Source organism: Orbicella faveolata, unplaced genomic scaffold (genome assembly GCF_042242905.1).
Source record: "Orbicella faveolata isolate gen_17 unplaced genomic scaffold, um_ofav_v1 contig_36, whole genome shotgun sequence".
NCBI lineage: Eukaryota > Metazoa > Cnidaria > Anthozoa > Scleractinia > Merulinidae > Orbicella > Orbicella faveolata.
Window position 1 is genome coordinate 11569601 of NW_028301565.1, and position 18802 is coordinate 11588402.

The following is an 18802-nucleotide window of genomic DNA, read 5'->3' on the forward strand; positions in this document are numbered from 1 at the left end:
TGCACGCCTCGCGTGCCTATGTTTACTAGAGATAGCAAACATCTCGTGGGAAAGAGTGGTGATGATTCGTTCGCTCTAGTTGAATTTACTGCCTTGTGAAAAACAAGAGTGTCAAATTACACTTTGTAACTAAAAAACAAAAATATCTCGTTATATTTGCATGCAACAAGAACAAAACAATCGTTACCCGCACTTACTATTGTAAACGTTAGAACTGTTTCGAATCTAAAGTCTCGTCCCCTCTAAAACATGTCCTAAGAACTAGACGCGACGATTCGTGACCTCTAATTGAATTTACTCCTTGTGAAAAACAAAAGTATCAAGTTACCTTTGTAACTAAAAATAAAAATATCTCGTTGCATTTGCATACTACTAACTCACGAACTGTTTCAAACCTCAAGGCTCATCTCGTTCATTTAACTAAAATCCTCAGCCTAACCCACAGAAAATGTCGAAGTAAACCCAATATATGAATACTCCCTCCTCTTTTATAGAAGAATAAATATGGCCGCTCTGAACTCTATCGGGATCAAATCTTCTAATATACCATTTACTTTTACAAGAAATTTGATTGGCTGTTTATAGTAGATCCAATCTGATTGGTGTGAGATACATACATCTCTCACTCACTCACTCACTCACTCACTCACTCACTCACTCACTCACTCACTCACTCACTCACTCACTCACTCACTCACTCACTCACTCACTCACTCACTCACTCACTCACTCACTCACTCACTCACTCACTCACTCACTCACTCACTCACTCACTCACTCACTCACTCACTCACTCACTCACTCACTCACTCACTCACTCACTCACTCACTCACTCACTCACTCACTCACTCACTCACTCACTCACTCACTCACTCACTCACTCACCCATTGACCCGTCCATAACATACCCGACGCGCCGACTAAGAGGTATTTTTTTACAAAAAAATAACTCAAAAATATTTGGCAACACTAATTACCTCACCGGAAATTAATTTGTTGTTTTAACTGTATACTTGTCATATCGATTAAAAGCACTCCGCTGATCCTTCAAACATCAAAGGAAAGTCGCAAAGCCTTCACCTATCGCCTGTGCGACTTACTTGTCTATCTAAACTCGTATGTATGGAGGATATGTTCTTATTATGAGTTTGCCCGTGAACTCAAATTTATCCGATACTGTATACACCAAAATCCACCCCTAAATCCTCTTTAAAAACTAGAATTAAAGGCACCCCGCTGAACCTACTCCCAGAGTACATTTCGCTTCCACAGAGGGATAAAAATTGCGCGACAAAAGCGCGACGGACATAAGCGCGACGAAATCACTATCCAAAGGAATTCAGCACGCCAGCATAAAGCGATGACGTCACACCAAACGTCATCCCTTAAAAATTACAGCCAAATGTATGGAAAATGATAAAAATTAACTGAGCGTCCTCTGACCCCCCTCCCCCCCGGGGGGTACTACCTTATACGGGCTATATAGGTACGTGCGGACCCAATGGGTAGGGTTTTTCAGTCGTTTTGGTCATAAAATGGTCTTAAATAGGGTATGGTTTTAGCACTGGGTCTAGAATTGGGTATGTTTCTTAAAAGAAGCTACTCTTTCATCATTAACAATAAGACCGTCAACAAAAACCCTTCATAATTTATGTTTAGGGCAACTGTACTAGCCGCAACGGTCATAAATAGCGTATAAAATTTTTGGCCAGGTCATAAATAGTGTAGCAAAAATCGCAGATTTTGGTCATAAATAGGGTAAGGGTTTTGGGAAGTGGGCCACACACCCCCACCCAACTTTTCTGGAAGTATCTCCCTTTCCCCGGGCTTCTAGCCAAGCTACATCTTTCAAACTTGGTGAATACAATCTTCTACCTAGTATTTCTACGCTTTGATTCACAAACTGTGTAAAACTCAATTTTGGAAAACGTTATTTGCCACCGGATTCCCATGCAAACACTGTAATTTCTGACCGCTTTGCCCACTCGTCAAGATGGCGTCGAAAACCGTGATAAGGTCTATTCGTCTAAATTTTCTTTCTTTCTTTCTTTTTTTTTTTTGCAAAACAGAAAAAAAACAGCACAATAAAACAAAATATTAAAACAAATGGCTGGCCAATATTTGCCAGGTCATGGGTTCGAATTCACTGATATCGGGTAGATATCAGGAACTCAGGTTCTTTTCAATTTGCGCCAAGTGCGCAACGTGCCAAGCATTTCGTACTTCACAAAACACTAAATTTTCACTGAACAAAATGAAGTTTAATTTCTACCAACATTTTTTCTCTTAATATACATCCTTCTATTGTCTCATATGCAGATGAAGTATTGCATGTGATAACTGACTTAAAATTTGAGAATTAAACAGAAAGAAGTACACCACAAAGAAGTTGGAAAGCAAAACCGAGACTGTTTGAGGAGGAAGTAAAAGATTCTTTGTGCCACGTATGATAATGGCAAAAGTAAGTGTCTGTCATAATTAGCGTAAGTGGTAATTAAAACACAAAATTACATAACTTGTGAATTGACGGACAAACCTGTTGATAAAATTATATTAGTGGCGTTTGAATTGTCAAAATTTGCGCATGAAACTGGATTTTAGGTTACCATAGCAATAGTATGAACTGCTAAAAACACCCTTAATTACAGCTTTAGGGGCTTCTAATTCAAAAACAGCACAGTGCCGAACATATTATATTACATTACATTACATAACATTGCATTACATCGCATTGCATTACATTACATAACATTACGTTTAAGAAATAGAAAACATGTACCGTGTTCCTATCGAGTTATAGAAACACGAGTGGAAGTTTGGGAGAACGAGAAATGCTGTGCTTTTTCGAGTTCTCCCAAACTTTCAAGAGTGTTTCTGTAACTCGATAGAATTAGGAAGAACATGTTTTCTATTTCTTTTAGAAAACAGCGCGACGCAAAAAAGGAAAACAACTTGTTAACTTTAATTATCAAAATGTAAATTCTCTTTGCTCGCGCCATCATTACGTCAACAACTCGTGCTAGTTCTCTGTTTCCATCGAGTTATAATAACACGATTTTTAACCAATCAGCGCACGTATTTTCTTTGGACTGTTTTCTAATACATCACATCATATCACATCACATCACATCACATCTCATCTCATCTCATCTCATCTCATCTCATTACATGACATGACATTACTTTTGGCAAAGTTTGAAAATAATCTGTACATAGGGTTCAGAGTCAAATAAAGTTTTGAAAATCTAAGGTATGCCGTCCGTGCGACCTCTTTGGTACGACATGATCTCTTTGTTGGAGGTAGTATCTGTTACCTAAAACCTAGAGTAATCATCCAATGTGTAGAAGCCTTATATTCGTTTAGATTTTGTAGTAGCGTTTTCATTGGTTACTGTCCAGATGTATTTTGTTTTGAGATGTATACACAGATCCACCCCTTCGCTCAGGCCATTCACAATCAAACCTTAATTATCTTCCTACGATCCATCCATTAGCCTCTCCTCTACCGCTCTCCGCTGAATACTAGTCTACTAAAGATTGCGGGATCGGCAGCTTCTTCCCCTACCCTTCTGATCAGCATTTGACCTCAAATTTGACCTCCGATTTCTTTGAAGCCTGTCGAAATATTACCGAGTGTAGATGTTAAGTTACCGGCCAGAAAACAACACTAGGGAGTACACTGGCAATCGATAAATCTTCCAAAAATCACATTGACAACCCACGCGAAAGGAAGAATTAAGACCAAGTTTACCAGAGGACCAGGCAGGGGTGATACATGCTATCTCTCCTTTTTGGATGAAACTTTGCCAGATTGAAGGTACTACCCAACAACTCTAAAAGACAAAGTGGGCCGGCCTTGTGATTTTTCCCTTAGGAGTTAGACCACCCCCCCTGGTTTTTTGCCCAAAATCCCAAAAATGTCACTAAAATAAGCATCAAATTTAAACACCGCTCCTGCTTACAGAATACATTGAATTTTATTGGTATTTCACACAAATAAAGATTGGACCTATCTTAGTTCACACCAGGAATTTCAAGTCATTTGAAGTGACAGGTACCAATCAAGGAATGTCATTTCCTACCCATGTCACGCAACATTTAGCTATAAGGCAAATTAGCTCAAATTCTGACTCAAATATTGCTTAAGTCCAACTTTCTAAATCAAAACTAATTTAACACAGTTTAGAGTCACCCTTGGCCTGATGAAATCACGAATAAAATTTTTGGCATCTGTTATTTTTTGGTGATAAAAGTTGTTCAAACAACATGACAAGAGGCTAGTTTTAACAAAGAGACAAGGGCGAAATCTAAAAATATTAGATATTATAGAATCAGTTTATCAAAGTTATTTCTATGTTAATGTCATTAACAAAGTCTTTGAATATTATTTAGGGCAGTGGAAGCTCAATGAATGCAAAACTCTTTGCAATATCCCATAACCCTTGGACGTACAAGGTGGGGTTAGGGATAGATGTCATCCCCCCAATAAGGTATTTTCAAAATTTTGAGAAGACGATTTACTCTAAGGGGCTGAAACTTTCAGTAGCTGTTCATTCATCCTTCGCGGATATTTTGATATGTCAATTGTGTGTCCATCATTTTTTATGTTTCCATAGCAACCACTAGTTTCATGTAGGTTTGGCCAAAAATCAACTTTTTTTGACCTAATTCTGTATTTTTTCCCAGTTTTCTTCATCAAATTCCAGCAATTCACCTATATGTACATTTCATAAGCATTTTGGCTTGATTTTGTAGCAATTTCCGTTATTTCTTGACTTTTTAAGAAAAAAGCAAAATCCAAGATGGCGGATCCAAGATGACGGGTCAAATGACGTCATTTGGCATCATATGACGTCACAACCAACAAATATGGTATCATTTTGTAGAACAAGCTCAGGGCTATCTAATCAATGTAAATTTATTTCGCTGTGCCTAAACAGAGCGCAAACCCAAGAAGGTTCCACCCATTTCCTCCTTCTACCACGGCCGGTGGGGGTGCTAGTTAGCTTGTACATCCGAGGGTTAAAATATCAGTGCAAAACACCTCAATTCTATTTGAACAATTTAAATATGGGAATAAAGGGCCATGATATTTAAATTCTAAAACATTGACTTGTTAGATTACCTTTGAAACCGTGCTCGAGCATCATGGGCGGGTCACATGCTTGATGTTGCAATTGATTATTGTCAACTCTTACTTTACACTCGGCATACAAACTCATCAATCCTGAGAAGTATTCTTTGCTGACAGTAGTGTTTGCCGTCATTTATTAACTCTTGAGCTCTCCCAATGAATATTCATTTCATGCGAATCGAGTTAAAAAAAATCTATGATTTTTTTTTTACTTTGCTGCATCAGGCAGGCAAGTAAATCTTAATTGGTATAAAGATAAACATTGTGCATATAATTTTGAAAGCATGGGAACAAAAACCAAAGACCTTGATCAGTAGCAAATAATATTACCAAGTGATAATTAATAGTTTGTTGTTGTTATTATTATTATTTATCATATTTATTTATATTTATTATTGTTATTTATCATTTATTACCACTGCGCAAGGGATTTCAATCTCTACTTATAGATGTGCACACTCCAATGATAAGAATGGCTTCGATGTTTTGCTCAATTGTAACTTTTTGGAAAGAAAAGCTCGACAATACCAGATGTTACCTTTGTTCTCATCTGATCCACTCACTTGCCAGCCTTAGAGAGCGCACAGGCATTAAGATCGTCAGATATGATTTCAGTGATCCACAGGCTGGAAAGGACCTCTGTGACAGATGAATTGCCAGAGCCATGTGCGTTGTGACATAAATGAAGACCACGATATTAAAAGTGCTAGTGATATCCAATGGCGGGTTGAAGGGTGTCAGGCATCAATAATATTGTTAAGACTCAAGAGTCAGGCCAGACCATGAAGCACACAATGTCTGGGATCCTGTCTCTAAATTTTTTTAGCTTCAAGTTCGGAGGTTTGAAAGTGTAGAAGGCTTATGATATGGGCCCTGGTAAACGCTTCACACCTACACATGAGGAATGGATTTGGAAGACCTCAAGGGCCTACAGACTTATGCATAGAGCAGCCTTTAAATGTACTGCAAGAGAGACTGCTACTTTTACAGCCAAGAGTTTGACGTGTCAGGTCCAACAGCCTCAGTCTATGAAACTCAACAAAGCTTTTTGTTGTATGTTTTTGTTCTCCTTTTTTGCCTTGACCGTGCACAAAACACAATTGTTGTATATTACTGACTGAGTAACTGACCAATAGAAACGTTTTGGTTACGTAATTCATGCAGTGTATGGGCGCAAAAAAAGATTTTGCACGGTCGTGGACCTTCCAACACAAATCTTGGCATCTTTGTTTGCTCCTTTGATGTTTGCCGGGCTTCAAAATCATTCCCATCTATTAGCTATGGTCTAGGACCTCGCAATCTATTGAAGGAGAGTCCCTAGTTGTCAAAGCTACAAGAGTGTATTCCTCCTACCCTGAAGAGGGATTCACAAAAGCATACCAATCTTTTGCAGTCTGCAGAGATACATGGATGCGGGTAAACACCTAAAGAAGTTAGAGAGAGAAATGGCATAAACAGCATCAAGATAAGATGGGTTGAAATCCCAAACGTGCTTTAGTGATCATGATCCACATGAGAAATCTCAAAGGAATGGGTCTGAAAACATCACGAAAAGGAACCCGCTTTTCTGAGAAAGTGAACACATATCCGAAAAGAACATTCTTGAAAGGTGAGGGGACAGGACGAAAGTGTAGTGAATGAGTGCAGTAAGATGAGACTGTGCAAGACAGTAGTGGCAGGAAAATGTCCAGCAAAGAAGAGTAGCTTGCTGCAAACTAAATAGTCAAGTACTTCCGCATGTTGTCTGTAATGTACAGAAGCGGCCGACTAGCTATACACCAGGTTGATCTGAGTCCGTCTCAAGATGAAGAAGAGATTTTGACCAGGCTTGCAGTACGAAGACAGTACTACTTGCCAGCTACTTTACCATCCGCCATGTAGAATATGTAATACAGTCTTGTGACCAGAAAAAAACAAATCAGTTATTTCACAGGGCTATGGAGCTATGGATATACACAGGTTACTGAGCAGAAAAGAAAACGATGGCCAAGAGTCAATCAAGCTTCTTGAGTGTATAGAAAAATTTTGAAAAGTTCAACCGGGCCAAACCTTGCTAAACCTAAGGCACAGGTACCGTGTATGTTGTCATGCGTGCTCGCTTGGACCCTAGGTTTTAGATAATTTCAGCCACTAGATCTTCTCGAGGCTCAATTTTTCTTCAGAATTGCAATTTTTTTCACACATCTTCTTACTCACAGACATGCGATTATTTACAATGTTTTGTGCTACCATCTTTCAGGTATAACCTTTATCTGCGGTTAATTCAGCAGAGGAACTTTCAGAAGAAAAATGCATTTTCATAAAAGCTAGCTAAAGCTCAATCTCACAGTTCAAGTATTATATACAAATGTACGTGTTTACCAAGATTTACTTGCATGCCTGATGCAGCAAAATGAAACTTTCAAGGGTTTTTTTGAACTTGGAACGAGAGCAAACAATAATTTCGGCAAAGAATACTTATCAGGATTGATGAGTTTGTATGCCGAGTGTAAAGTAAGAGTTGACATTAATCAATTGCAAGATTAAGTATTTGACCTGTGATGATTGAGCAGGATTTCAAGAGTAATCTAGAAAGCAAGATATGCCGAGAAAAACTCTCATCTAACTGGTCAATGTTTTAGAATTCAAACATCACGGCTGTTTATTCCCACATTTAGATTGTACGGATAGAATTTAGGTGTTTTGCACTGTTATTTAATCCTTGGGCGTACAAGCTAACTCGTACCCCCACTGTGGTATAAAGGGGATATGGAAGGAACCCCCACTGGGTTTTGTTCTGTTAACGCACAGCGTACTAAACTTACATTGATTAGATAGCCCTGAGCTTGTTCTACAAAACGATACCATATTCAATGGCTGTGATGTCATAATGTCAAATGATGTCATTTGACCCGCCATCGTGGATCCGCCATCTTGGATTTTACTTTTTTCTTAAGAAGACAAGAAATAATGGAAAGTGATACAAAATCAAGCCAGAATGCTTATGAAATGTACATATTGGTGAATTGCTGGAATTTGATGAAGAAAACTGGAAAAAATACAGAATTAGGTCAAAAAAAGTTGATTTTTGGCCAAACCTACATGAAACTAGTGGTTGCTATGGAAACATAAAAAATGATGGACACACAATTGACATATCAAAATATCCGCGAAGGATGAATGAACAGCTACTGAAAGTTTCAGCCCCTTAGAGTAAATCGTCTTCTCAAAATTTTGAAAATACCTTATTGGGGGGATGACATCTATCCCTAACCCCACCTTGTACGTCCAAGGGTTATGGGATATTGCAAAGAGTTTTGCATTCATTGAGCTTCCACTGCCCTAAATAATATTTAAAGACTTTGTCATTACATAGAAATAACTTTGATAAACTGATTCTATAATATCTAATATTTTTAGATTTCGCCCTTGTCTCTTTGTTAAAACTAGCCTCTTGTCATGTTGTTTGAACAACTTTTATCACCAAAAAATAACAGATGCCAAAAATTTTATTCGTGATTTCATCAGGCCAAGGGTGACTCTAAACTGTGATGAAATTAGTTTTGATTTAGAAAGTTGGACTTAAGCAATATTTGAGTCAGAATTTGAGCTAATTTGCCTTATAGCTAAATGTTGCGTGACATGGGTAGGAAATGACATTCCTTGATTGGTACCTGTCACTTCAAATGTCTTGAAATTCCTGGTGTGAACTAAGATAGGTCCAATCTTTATTTGTGTGAAATACCAATAAAATTCAATGTATTCTGTAAGCAGGAGCGGTGTTTAAATTTGATGCTTATTTTAGTGACATTTTTGGGATTTTGGGCAAAAAACCAGGGGGGGTGGTCTAACTCCTAAGGGAAAAATCACAAGGCCGGCCCACTTTGTCTTTTAGAGTTGTTGGGTAGTACCTTCAATCTGGCAAAGTTTCATCCAAAAAAGAGAGATGGCATGTATCACCCCTGCCTGGTCCTCTGGTAAACTCGGTCTTAATCACCCACATTTTCTCGCCTTTAGATCGTTTAGCCGCGAGAAATTTCGTGTTCGTTTTAATCCCGACACCATTTTACTAAATTATGGTTTAGTCATTGGTTATTTATTGGATCGTTACATAAATGGTAGGAAATCTCAAAACAAAGTACGAACTGAACACTACCTGTTTAAAATATTCCCCCCAAAAAATCAATCAATCAATATAAAATGGCCACGTTTTGGAATCAAAGTGGTAAATGGCTGGAAAGCATCTTAAGGGTTCCTAAATTGAAAATTATTGAGTGGTTTATGCATGGAAAAAGGTTCTAACGAAGAAGGTTTGTAGCTCCTTTGAAAATATTTCTAACAACCGTAAGGCCATCAGCTGAAAGTGATAGGCAATGTTCATTAACTCTAAGGAGATCGGTATCACTCGAAAGTTCTTCGCAAATCATCGGATGGTGGTCTACACTGCTCGGTTTATGCGATGGACATCGATGGTAAGACACATAATACAAAGCAATTGAGAGGTAAGAGTTAATTAAGACCTGTCAGAATTAAGCTGGAGAATCGCCCGCATTTTGCTGATAAATGACTAACACTGTTGGTGTTTTCACAAGTTATCTCACCTCTTTCATCCTGCATTTCTACGACATCTTTGAATCTTATCCTTTAAGTCGTTCTCTCCTTTCTTGATTTTCAAGTTGATAATCGATGCTACAGGTATGTGTACATTTTTACATTGTTCTTCTTATTATTTGTTTGTTCTTATTATTATTTATTCCGAATTTAACCAGAGTAATTGCAATCCAACACCCGCCTCCACGGACACTCCTTGGCCAAATAATGGAGCTTGATGAGTGATGTGATGCTCCGCTGGGTCACTATACTTCAGCATGCAAATCGACTGATCAACTTGTGCGAGGTTCTGTACCCCTAACTCACCGATTGGATTTTTCCTTAAGTCCAAAAATCTCAAAGTATCATTATCCTGAAGATTCTCTGCAAACTCTTTGGCTCCTAAATCACCGATTTCGTTTCTTCTTAGATCCAAGTGTGTCAAAGTTCGATTAGATTGGAGTGCCTCTGCAAAGGCTGCTGCACTTGAACATTCAATCTTGTTAGAACTTAAATCTAAACGCTCAAGAGTACGATTAGACAGGAGAGCATCTGCGAGAGCCATTGCACCAGAAGAGCTAATCATGCTCTCACTCAGATCTAAACGGGTCAAGCGAGTACCAAAAGTACCATCTGAATGAAGTGCCTTTACAAGTCCAAAGTACAACTGAACAACTCCTGGATCATGGGAATATCTCTCTTGCACTGGATTGAACTGTGAGAAAGCACGTTCTGCCTGTAGTGCTTTTGCAAGGCCTTCTGCTCCTTCATTCCCAATGTTAGTGTTTTTTAAGTATAAATGAGTCAGACGGTGGTTTGATTGGAGAGCTTCTCCAAGAGCTGCTGCTCCTGATTCACCGATCGCATTATCCTGAAGATCTAAATACATCAACGTACAATTAGTTCGAAGAGCTCTTGCGAGTGCTGATGCTCCTGATTCACCAATCAGTTCCGACAGAACAGCATGAATACACTTGCCGTGTTGGCAATGTAAATCCAAATACGCCAGGCTAACGTTCGACTCCAGACATTTAGCAAGCGCTACGACTCCTCGATTGCCGATACAGTTTACACTTAGATCCAAAAACTTTAGTGTACAATTAAACCGAAGAGCTCTCGCAAAGGCTTCTGCTCCAAGATCATTTATCCAATTGTCAGGCAGACTCAAATGTGTCAAAGTAAAATTTGATGAAATAGCCTCCGCAAGAGCTTTGGCTCCTTGTTCCTGGATCCACCCAGAATTTGAATACAAATGAGTTAAAGTGCGATTCAGCTGAAGAACGACCCCGATTGCTTCCGCTCCATGATTACAGACCCCATCATTACGTAGGTTTAAATGTGTCAAAGTGCGATTTGAAAGGAGAAGTCGTGCCAGTGCTTTAGCTTCAGAAACCTTGATCCTGATAAGATCTGGAAAAACTCTATATAACTGCTGAGGGTCGACACGAGACGTTAACAAGTTAACTGAATCAGCCAAACATAAATGCAGCAGCTTGTGATCAGAGTGAAGTACAGTCTTAATTATTGATAATGCCGGCCAGTCAAACTTGCCAACAAGATATAAGTGTTCCAGTGTACAGTTGGCTTTTAAGTATTCAGAGATAACAAGGGAATCACGTAAAGTTGGACAGTTCAAGTTCAGTTCAAATTTTCGCACTGGAAAGCAACGTGCCAGTGTAAGCACCATTTTCTTCTGGTAATCCTTTAGTTCATCATGATTCTCACCTTCTTCGCACTCAGCGATAAGATTAAGTGTCTTAACCACAATATCCTGCAACACTGCTTCTTCGGTACTCAATCTTCTCGCACGTTCGTCAGTTGTCCAGTCGTAAGAAGGATCGTCACAAATGCCAGCATCTAAGTTAGTGATAGCTTCAGTTTCAATCAATTTCTCAGGTTTCTTGTGGTATAAGCACGCACAAAGACGCGACAAGAGATAAATTGCGTCCCCGTGACTCTTACTTGCTACCATTGTGAAGAGAAATTCCCACACCTGCCAATATTTGTCAACAGGACTAAGCTGAGCTAGTAAGACATCTCTTCTAGCTTGGTCACAAGAAAACAACTCATGTTCCAAGTGGAACGCTGCAAAAAATTCCTGAAAGGTCTTGTGCGTAAATGCATAACAAGGCGTTGGCTTGATTTTGCTTACGCTAGCTTCTCGAGAAAGAAAACATTTCAGGAAATTAAAAGAGTGGCATTTCATCTCATCTTCACTGAAGTGCATTCGATCGTCTTTAAGGGCTTCAAGTGCCATCTTTCCCAACTGATTCAACTGATCTGCACACGTCTCAATGGGATCCGAAGGAACACTCTTGTTCTTCTTTGCGAAATCTCTCCTCAAAGCACATGACACAAGATCGCAATACAATTTCGTTTTGTTGGAAGGAAAGGCTCCTTTTGTATCTTCACAAACAAGACATAGCAGAGCTGTGTTCAATGGATTAGCAGTCAATTCCCTTAGCTGACTTTCATGCTTTAATTTTTCGATCAAAGCATTACCAAGGCTCGGATCCTCATGATTGCTGAAATACTTTGTAATGTAACTGTCAGCATCTTGATTGGTGTAGCCAACAATGTCAAGAAGTGTGTCACAGTATCGCCGTACCCCCGTTCCTGCCTCGTGTCGAGCTGTCAACATCAGATAGGTATTGGAAAAAACTTTGCCTTTAATCAAGGGAAGGAAACTCTGCAACAGAGCATGATGCAATTCATCCAATCCATCAAGAACCAATAATATTTTAGATTGATTACGGCGAATAAATTTGAAGAAATTTTCCTTCTCCTTCTTGTCTGCATCTTGTGGAAGTAGTTGGTCATCAATTGCTTCCTCGATGTTAGCATTCGTCATCTTCATTTCACGGCACTTCAGAAGAAGAAGTATCTCCACATCAGGAAACGAAGCTTCAGGTGGAATTCCCCCCACAGACCAGTCGTAAGCAAGCTTCTGACAGTAAGTGGTTTTACCCATTCCAGGCTGCCCCTCAATCAGCACCACTCTTGGCTTGTAGCATTCCTCGTGTGGTATAAACACGTCTGTCATTTTGACTTCTTTACCTGTTATCTTTGCTCTTTCCTTTTTCTTGCTGGTCATCGTCAATCTTGTGAAGATGTTCGACAGTTTCAGTTGTAGCTCATCCTCACACCATGGAAATGGACACACAATAGCACCTTTGTAGTCCCGTTTGATGAGCTCCACAAGTTTTTCTGGATACACTGGAAAACAAATGACAGTGTCAGAAAACACAAATTCACCTTCCACAGTTTATAAAGCCGGTAAAGCCAAGAGTAAGTCACGCAAATATTTTAGAAAGTTAGTTACGAGTCTCACATAGATTTCTGTAACATGAGTTTCATCAAAACAAAATCTCCTCAACGGTCCACGAAGTAACGTCATGAACATGCAGAAAACTGCGTGGAATGTAAGTGTTACATGTATGTGGAAGGATATAAATCAATGCACGAACACATAAACGACGCTCAGTTGCTGTCAACTTGAAGAGCATGCAGTATAAGCTGTTTGGTCCTTGATCCCAGACCCTTAGTTCAAGAACATGAAATACCATGTGAACTTTGCTGCACTTTGACTGACGCATGTGCGCCACTCAATTGGCATACTTGTAACAAAAAATTATGACAAACTTACCAGCTGACATGGGAGTGTCTTGGCACGAGCTGCTTAGATTGGGTTCTCTTGATACTGATAAGTCTGCCACTTGTGCTGTGACAGGGTTCCCAGAAAAAGAAAGGAAAATCATTAATCATCAGTCAATTCCAGCAGTGCCCCCTCCCCCCCCCGGGGCTAAGCCCCGGGCATTAGCATTTTTTTTTAAAAAAATGGGCAAATTCCCCGGGGTGGGAAAACATAAGCTGTCTAAATATCCCCGGGGTGGGGACGAAGAAAGAGGGCAAATGCCCCGCCCCCGGGATCGTCGCTTTCCAACACCTCCACAGTTTTTTAATTAATCAGTGAATAAAACGGTCAACTGTTCAGTATTTTAATGCAACGGTAAAACTTCAAGGACATTGATTCTGATTATATTTATTTCTTTATATTTGTTTTTAACAGTTTGCTAGAGGATAGCTGGGATTGCGGCGGACGTGCCCCCAGCCGCGAGCAATGATAGGCGCCTGTATTCGCAGGCTACTTTTTCTGTGAAGAAGCAAGACATTTTAAATGACGATGCATTGCATTTTAAGCTCGCAAGATCTGTCTTGAAGTTCGCAAACCTTAAGTATTTTAACTCCACTTTCATGAATTAAAAACTGCTAGGCTAGTTTTGAATGCTAAATGCGAAATAGTCGTGTCCACGTCAATTATTGTTTTGTGATAAACAAAATATAGTTCACCTTGTCGCTTATATTTATATGCTTACAAGTAATGAAGAAATATCTAAAATTGAGAAAACATAACTTTAAAAACAAGTTTCTATAGTCCCTAACGGACAAGCCATTGTTCGAAAACGCCTTGTCTTTCCCGATGAACTCATCCATGGCACTTTCCAAAACACGTGTGTCGAATGCCCGGGGGTCCCCCCCAGGGTACGCAAATGCCCAGCCCCCGGGCCGCGATAAAATTGCGGATGCCCCATCCCCGGGACTGACAACTTGAGCAAATGCCCCGCGGTTGCCCGGGGGGGGGGGGGGGATGGGCACTGCTGGAATTGACTGATGCATTATATTAGTACACAACATTTCAAAGTAGATTTCAAGGGACAACAATCAACCGTCATATCATATCTGATTACAATCCACACAAACTTCAAGAAGTGCCTCTGATTAATAAATAAAGTTTTCCCCATTGGTGCAAGACTATACGCATAATTGATCCAGTTAACATGCCAGGCAGAATCCTCCAAAGCTTCTAACGAAAAGGCCAGCTGCAATAGAAGATAACTCTAAGGCAAACAGGAGTGCTAGACTATTACCGGAATGGCTGGCACGAATCGTTAGCTCACGCTCTCAAAAAAATTCAACCAGTTTTAATGTCAGAATGGGTGCCATTCTTGCACTGTATATTGTTAACGTGTGCTCAGTGTACAGAGCTTACCAGACATCTATTGTTTATGTTTGAACCACCAGAAACAATTTAGCTGTGTGTGTTATAACCTTTTGAACATCTGTGTTTTAACGGCCGATCAGTTCCGCGGGGTTTTCAAAACGGGGTTTGAGCCGGTACCCGACGAGCATTTGATCTCAACCTTCTGAGCAAATAAATGCATAAGTGAAAAAGTGAACAGTGCAGCTATTATATCCGTATACCTTTCTAATTTCGATCAGTGCAAGAGAAATGTTTGGTGGTTATTCTGCTGTCATTCAAACGCACATTTTTCAGATTTGTTAGCACGAGTACATTTACGACGATAAAGCGAGGCCAATTGACTATGCCGTCTTTTATTGCCAAGTGTTAAGAAGTCACGAAGGCAAACAGGTAAAGAAATATCATGTGCTGTTCCGGTTTTGAAACTGACTGTAAAACAATTGGCTCATGACACTGTTATTATTAAGCTGAATTGACCACACATTGACCAAGCCCTCCACGCGGCCGCGTAGTGAATGCGAATGCAGCCTCCATCGTGACATGTTACTCATTCAGTTAAGGCCAGAAGTGCTCCAAATGTTTGGTATCTGGTCACTTCACCCCTTAGTCATTTCGAGGTCACTTCGCTCCACACAAAAGTTACTTCACTCCATATAGAAGTTACTTCGCTCCATGATATTATGTAAGTGTATATATGCTTACAATATTGTCTCTATTTGCCTAACTGATGTTATAGTCGTCCCAGTTATAAATACGCGCGATCTAGATGACATGTTTGTAATTGTTAGTTTCACGCGCCCTAATCTCTCTCTGTCCCCCACGCCATGCCGATGTTGTTGATGCGTTCGTTGGTAATTCGCGCTCGTTGATCGATGGCCGATCGAATTTCAAAAACTGTAACCCTGTAGAGTATAAATTGCATGTAAAAACCTCTTTGTTAAACATGTTCGTTGTTAAAGGACTTAAAAGCAACCGAGATCTTGGCGTAGTTAAAGTGCAATTGTGTCTAAATATCTTTGTTTGATTACGCGCGTTGTTTAGTGTTCACTTGTAACACTTACATAGCAACGAAGTCAAACAAAGTCCGTTGAACGATCGATGGCCGATCGTATTTGAAAACCTTTGAAAACCATCCATGGCTTTATGCGCGTTGTTTAATAAACTGCCCTCAAAACCTTTGTTATTGAGTCTAAATGTATTTGATTTATTGCGTGTGTAGTTGCACAGAACTTCTGTTAAATGAAACTGTATTGTTGTTTTCTTGCCACACGTACCCACGCGTAATGTGTGAACTTATGTTAATTCAAGGTGAGACTTTTTTGGGGGGACACAACGCGCCGACCTTTCAAAGACTTGTTTATTCGAAAATTCGGAATACGACCCTAACCCCAACTATTTGTGTTACCTTAAAAGACTCTCTATCACTCTTGGATTAGTGAACTTGCAACGTAATGCTTTTCTACTCAAAACCTTTGTTATTGAGTCTAAATGTATTTGATTTATTGCGTGTGTAGTTGCACAGAACTTCTGTTAAATGAAACTGTATTGTTGTTTTCTTGCCACACGTACCCACGCGTAATGTGTGAACTTATGTTAATTCAAGGTGAGACTTTTTTGGGGGGACACAACGCGCCGACCTTTCAAAGACTTGTTTATTCGAAAATTCGGAATACGACCCTAACCCCAACTATTTGTGTTACCTTAAAAGACTCTCTATCACTCTTGGATTAGTGAACTTGCAACGTAATGCTTTTCTACATGGAGCGAAGTAACTTCTGTATGGGACGAAGTGACTTTTGTATGGGGCGAAGTGACTTTTGGTTGGAGCGAAGTGACTGGGGGCGAAATGACCATGGGGCGAAGAGAACGTAATTCAAATGTTTTCTAAGCGATAGTTTGAAGGGTGTCTTAACAATAAAACCCTTCAACAATGCAAGTCTTTGGAAACAAAAAATATATATATCGAAGCAGAAATGAAACGAGATTGCTGATTTTGTAGTGATAATTCATGTAACAAATGTATGTGCAGAAATATATCAACAAAAGCTGATTAATCTGCAGTTCTTTTTCATTATGAAAACTTACACGGTCCGTATTTTCTTGAAATTGCATAAATAAAAAATAATAACGATAACATTACAGTTGATTTACGTTAATACAATTCAATCAATCAATCAATGTAACGAGAATCAATGGAATAAAAAGCAGTATAATTATATATTCCAAAGAAACTCATCTAGGGGTATCGAATAGTCCCATTCAATTTAACAGTGCTCGCAAAATTTGGCCTTTGCTCGAACTGCTCGCAAAAAGTAGATGAGCGCTCGCAAAATTGTTTCAACTACTCACATGCTCGGACTCTGATTAACTGAATTCTCTGCCGTGTAGCGGAAGCACAATTTGCCTCTTGAAAACAAAAATAGACGCTGGGAATATTAATTAAGTAATAATTAAACATCATTTCGCATTTCGTTTTAGCTTTGCTTTGAATAAAAAATATTTCGAATGACAGCTTTTTACGACCAAAATTTTTGCAATGTTTAGTGTTGCTACTATCGCTAAAATATTCGATTGCAAAATTGTTCATAGTTTTTCACCATCGAATTCATCCCAAACTTAGAAAGCTTAGAAATTGAAACGAATTAAGCTAAACGATTTTAGTGCAACTGATAAACCACGTAATTCAAGTGAAAATAGGTTTTGACAACTTGGCTAATACTACCATTTTCGAGCTACCGTGAACGGCTAACTTTTTTCCGCGTTGTTCCACGCTTCAAACATTCAGGTTTGTCTAGACAAACTGCCGCGTTTTTTAATTGAACCAATTAACGTTTAGAGCGTGAACACGTCAAGTTTTGACAGCTCCGCCTGAATGTTCGTGCACGTGAAACACAGGTTTTGAAAACATTCCGTCGAGTTTTTTGTAACATTCTAAAGTACGTTCGCACGCTGTAAACCATGTCAGTCGTGCAAGTCAAGATTGTATATTCATATTACTCGACGGAATGGGTCCACTTCGATATTTTTACAGTCTTTCCCGTAGAACCGAGAGCACCAGAGAAAATTTCTGGAATATTTATTGTTTCGCGACCAATCAGATGCGAGTAGGCTTTTGTTCATTATGCTAGCATTTTTTCGAGCATTTTAGTGAGGCAAAAGCATTAAGCATTATTCGAGCATTTTAGTGACATTTTCTCAGAAAATTGACATTTTTGCCATAGAAAATAGAAAAAATTATTTTTTACGAGAAAATGAACACGTAGCCTCTTCTGTGAGGGTCAATTTCCAATTCCGTCGGTTTCAATAGGCAAGATTCACTCTAGTTCACTGACTTTAATTCAACTAACACCCCAATGAGACGCTCCTGTTTGCTTGTACATTATTCCATCAATCGTCCGCGTCTTTATTCGTCTTATCCATCGTTACTTTGAGTGAATCGCATACACATAACTCCCATGGGGGGGGGGGGGGGGGTACTTTGGGAATTTCTGAGTGGGGATGTGCCGCTGGGACCCTGGAACCCTTAGCCTATACCAGAGCTAGTTCAGCTGAATTTTGCTACCCTATACTAGAGTAAACTCTCCAAATCCCCCCATCTATCGACACTATTGAGGCTGATTTGCGTAAATTTAAACTTGCCGATTTGGGGGTTTTATCATATTTTTGAGTGGCAATTCCTGGTTTCCTTAGTCTAGATAAACTCTTCAACCAACTAGTCAGTTTTGGGAAAATGATACCCTATTCTAGACCCAAACGCTCTGATTTATATACCCTATCCTAGAGTAAACTGCTTGAAAACCATACCCTTCACAGCGGCACATACCTATACAGCCCACATATGGCAGTGCCCGCCCCCCGGACATAACTACAACGTTTGCCGACGTCCGCCATTTCATGCACACTCGAAAAGGTCACGTGACTTAAACGCGGGAACTAAATGGCGGAAAAATACATGAACAATACAGGGAACCTGGCAACATCTTCACTTAAGGTGGTCTTATACCTAAATTTTTTTTTTTTTGCAAAACAACTCTGTGGAACAGTTTTGGTATCATGT

The 18802-nt window shown here is 39.5% G+C and overlaps 1 protein-coding gene across 3 annotated transcripts in view; it reads right to left on the reverse strand.

The window, feature by feature from the left end:
• Positions 1 to 2240: 2240 nt before the first annotated feature.
• The window catches only part of LOC110042930 (uncharacterized), a 41051-nt gene continuing 24489 nt past the window's right edge, over positions 2241 to 18802 (reverse strand). For 2 of the 3 annotated variants that reach the window (XM_089275565.1, XM_020748316.2), the window contains exons 6-7: positions 13351 to 13425; positions 9148 to 12920 (exon numbers count right to left, since the gene is read on the reverse strand). In XM_089275565.1, the coding sequence (XP_089131691.1) occupies positions 9865 to 12920; positions 13351 to 13425 (3131 nt within the window). In that variant the 3' untranslated portion in view covers positions 9148 to 9864. Of the gene's footprint in view, positions 3617 to 9147; positions 12921 to 13350; positions 13426 to 18802 lie in introns of those variants that run through there. The other variant, XR_002295954.2, reaches the window with a different exon arrangement.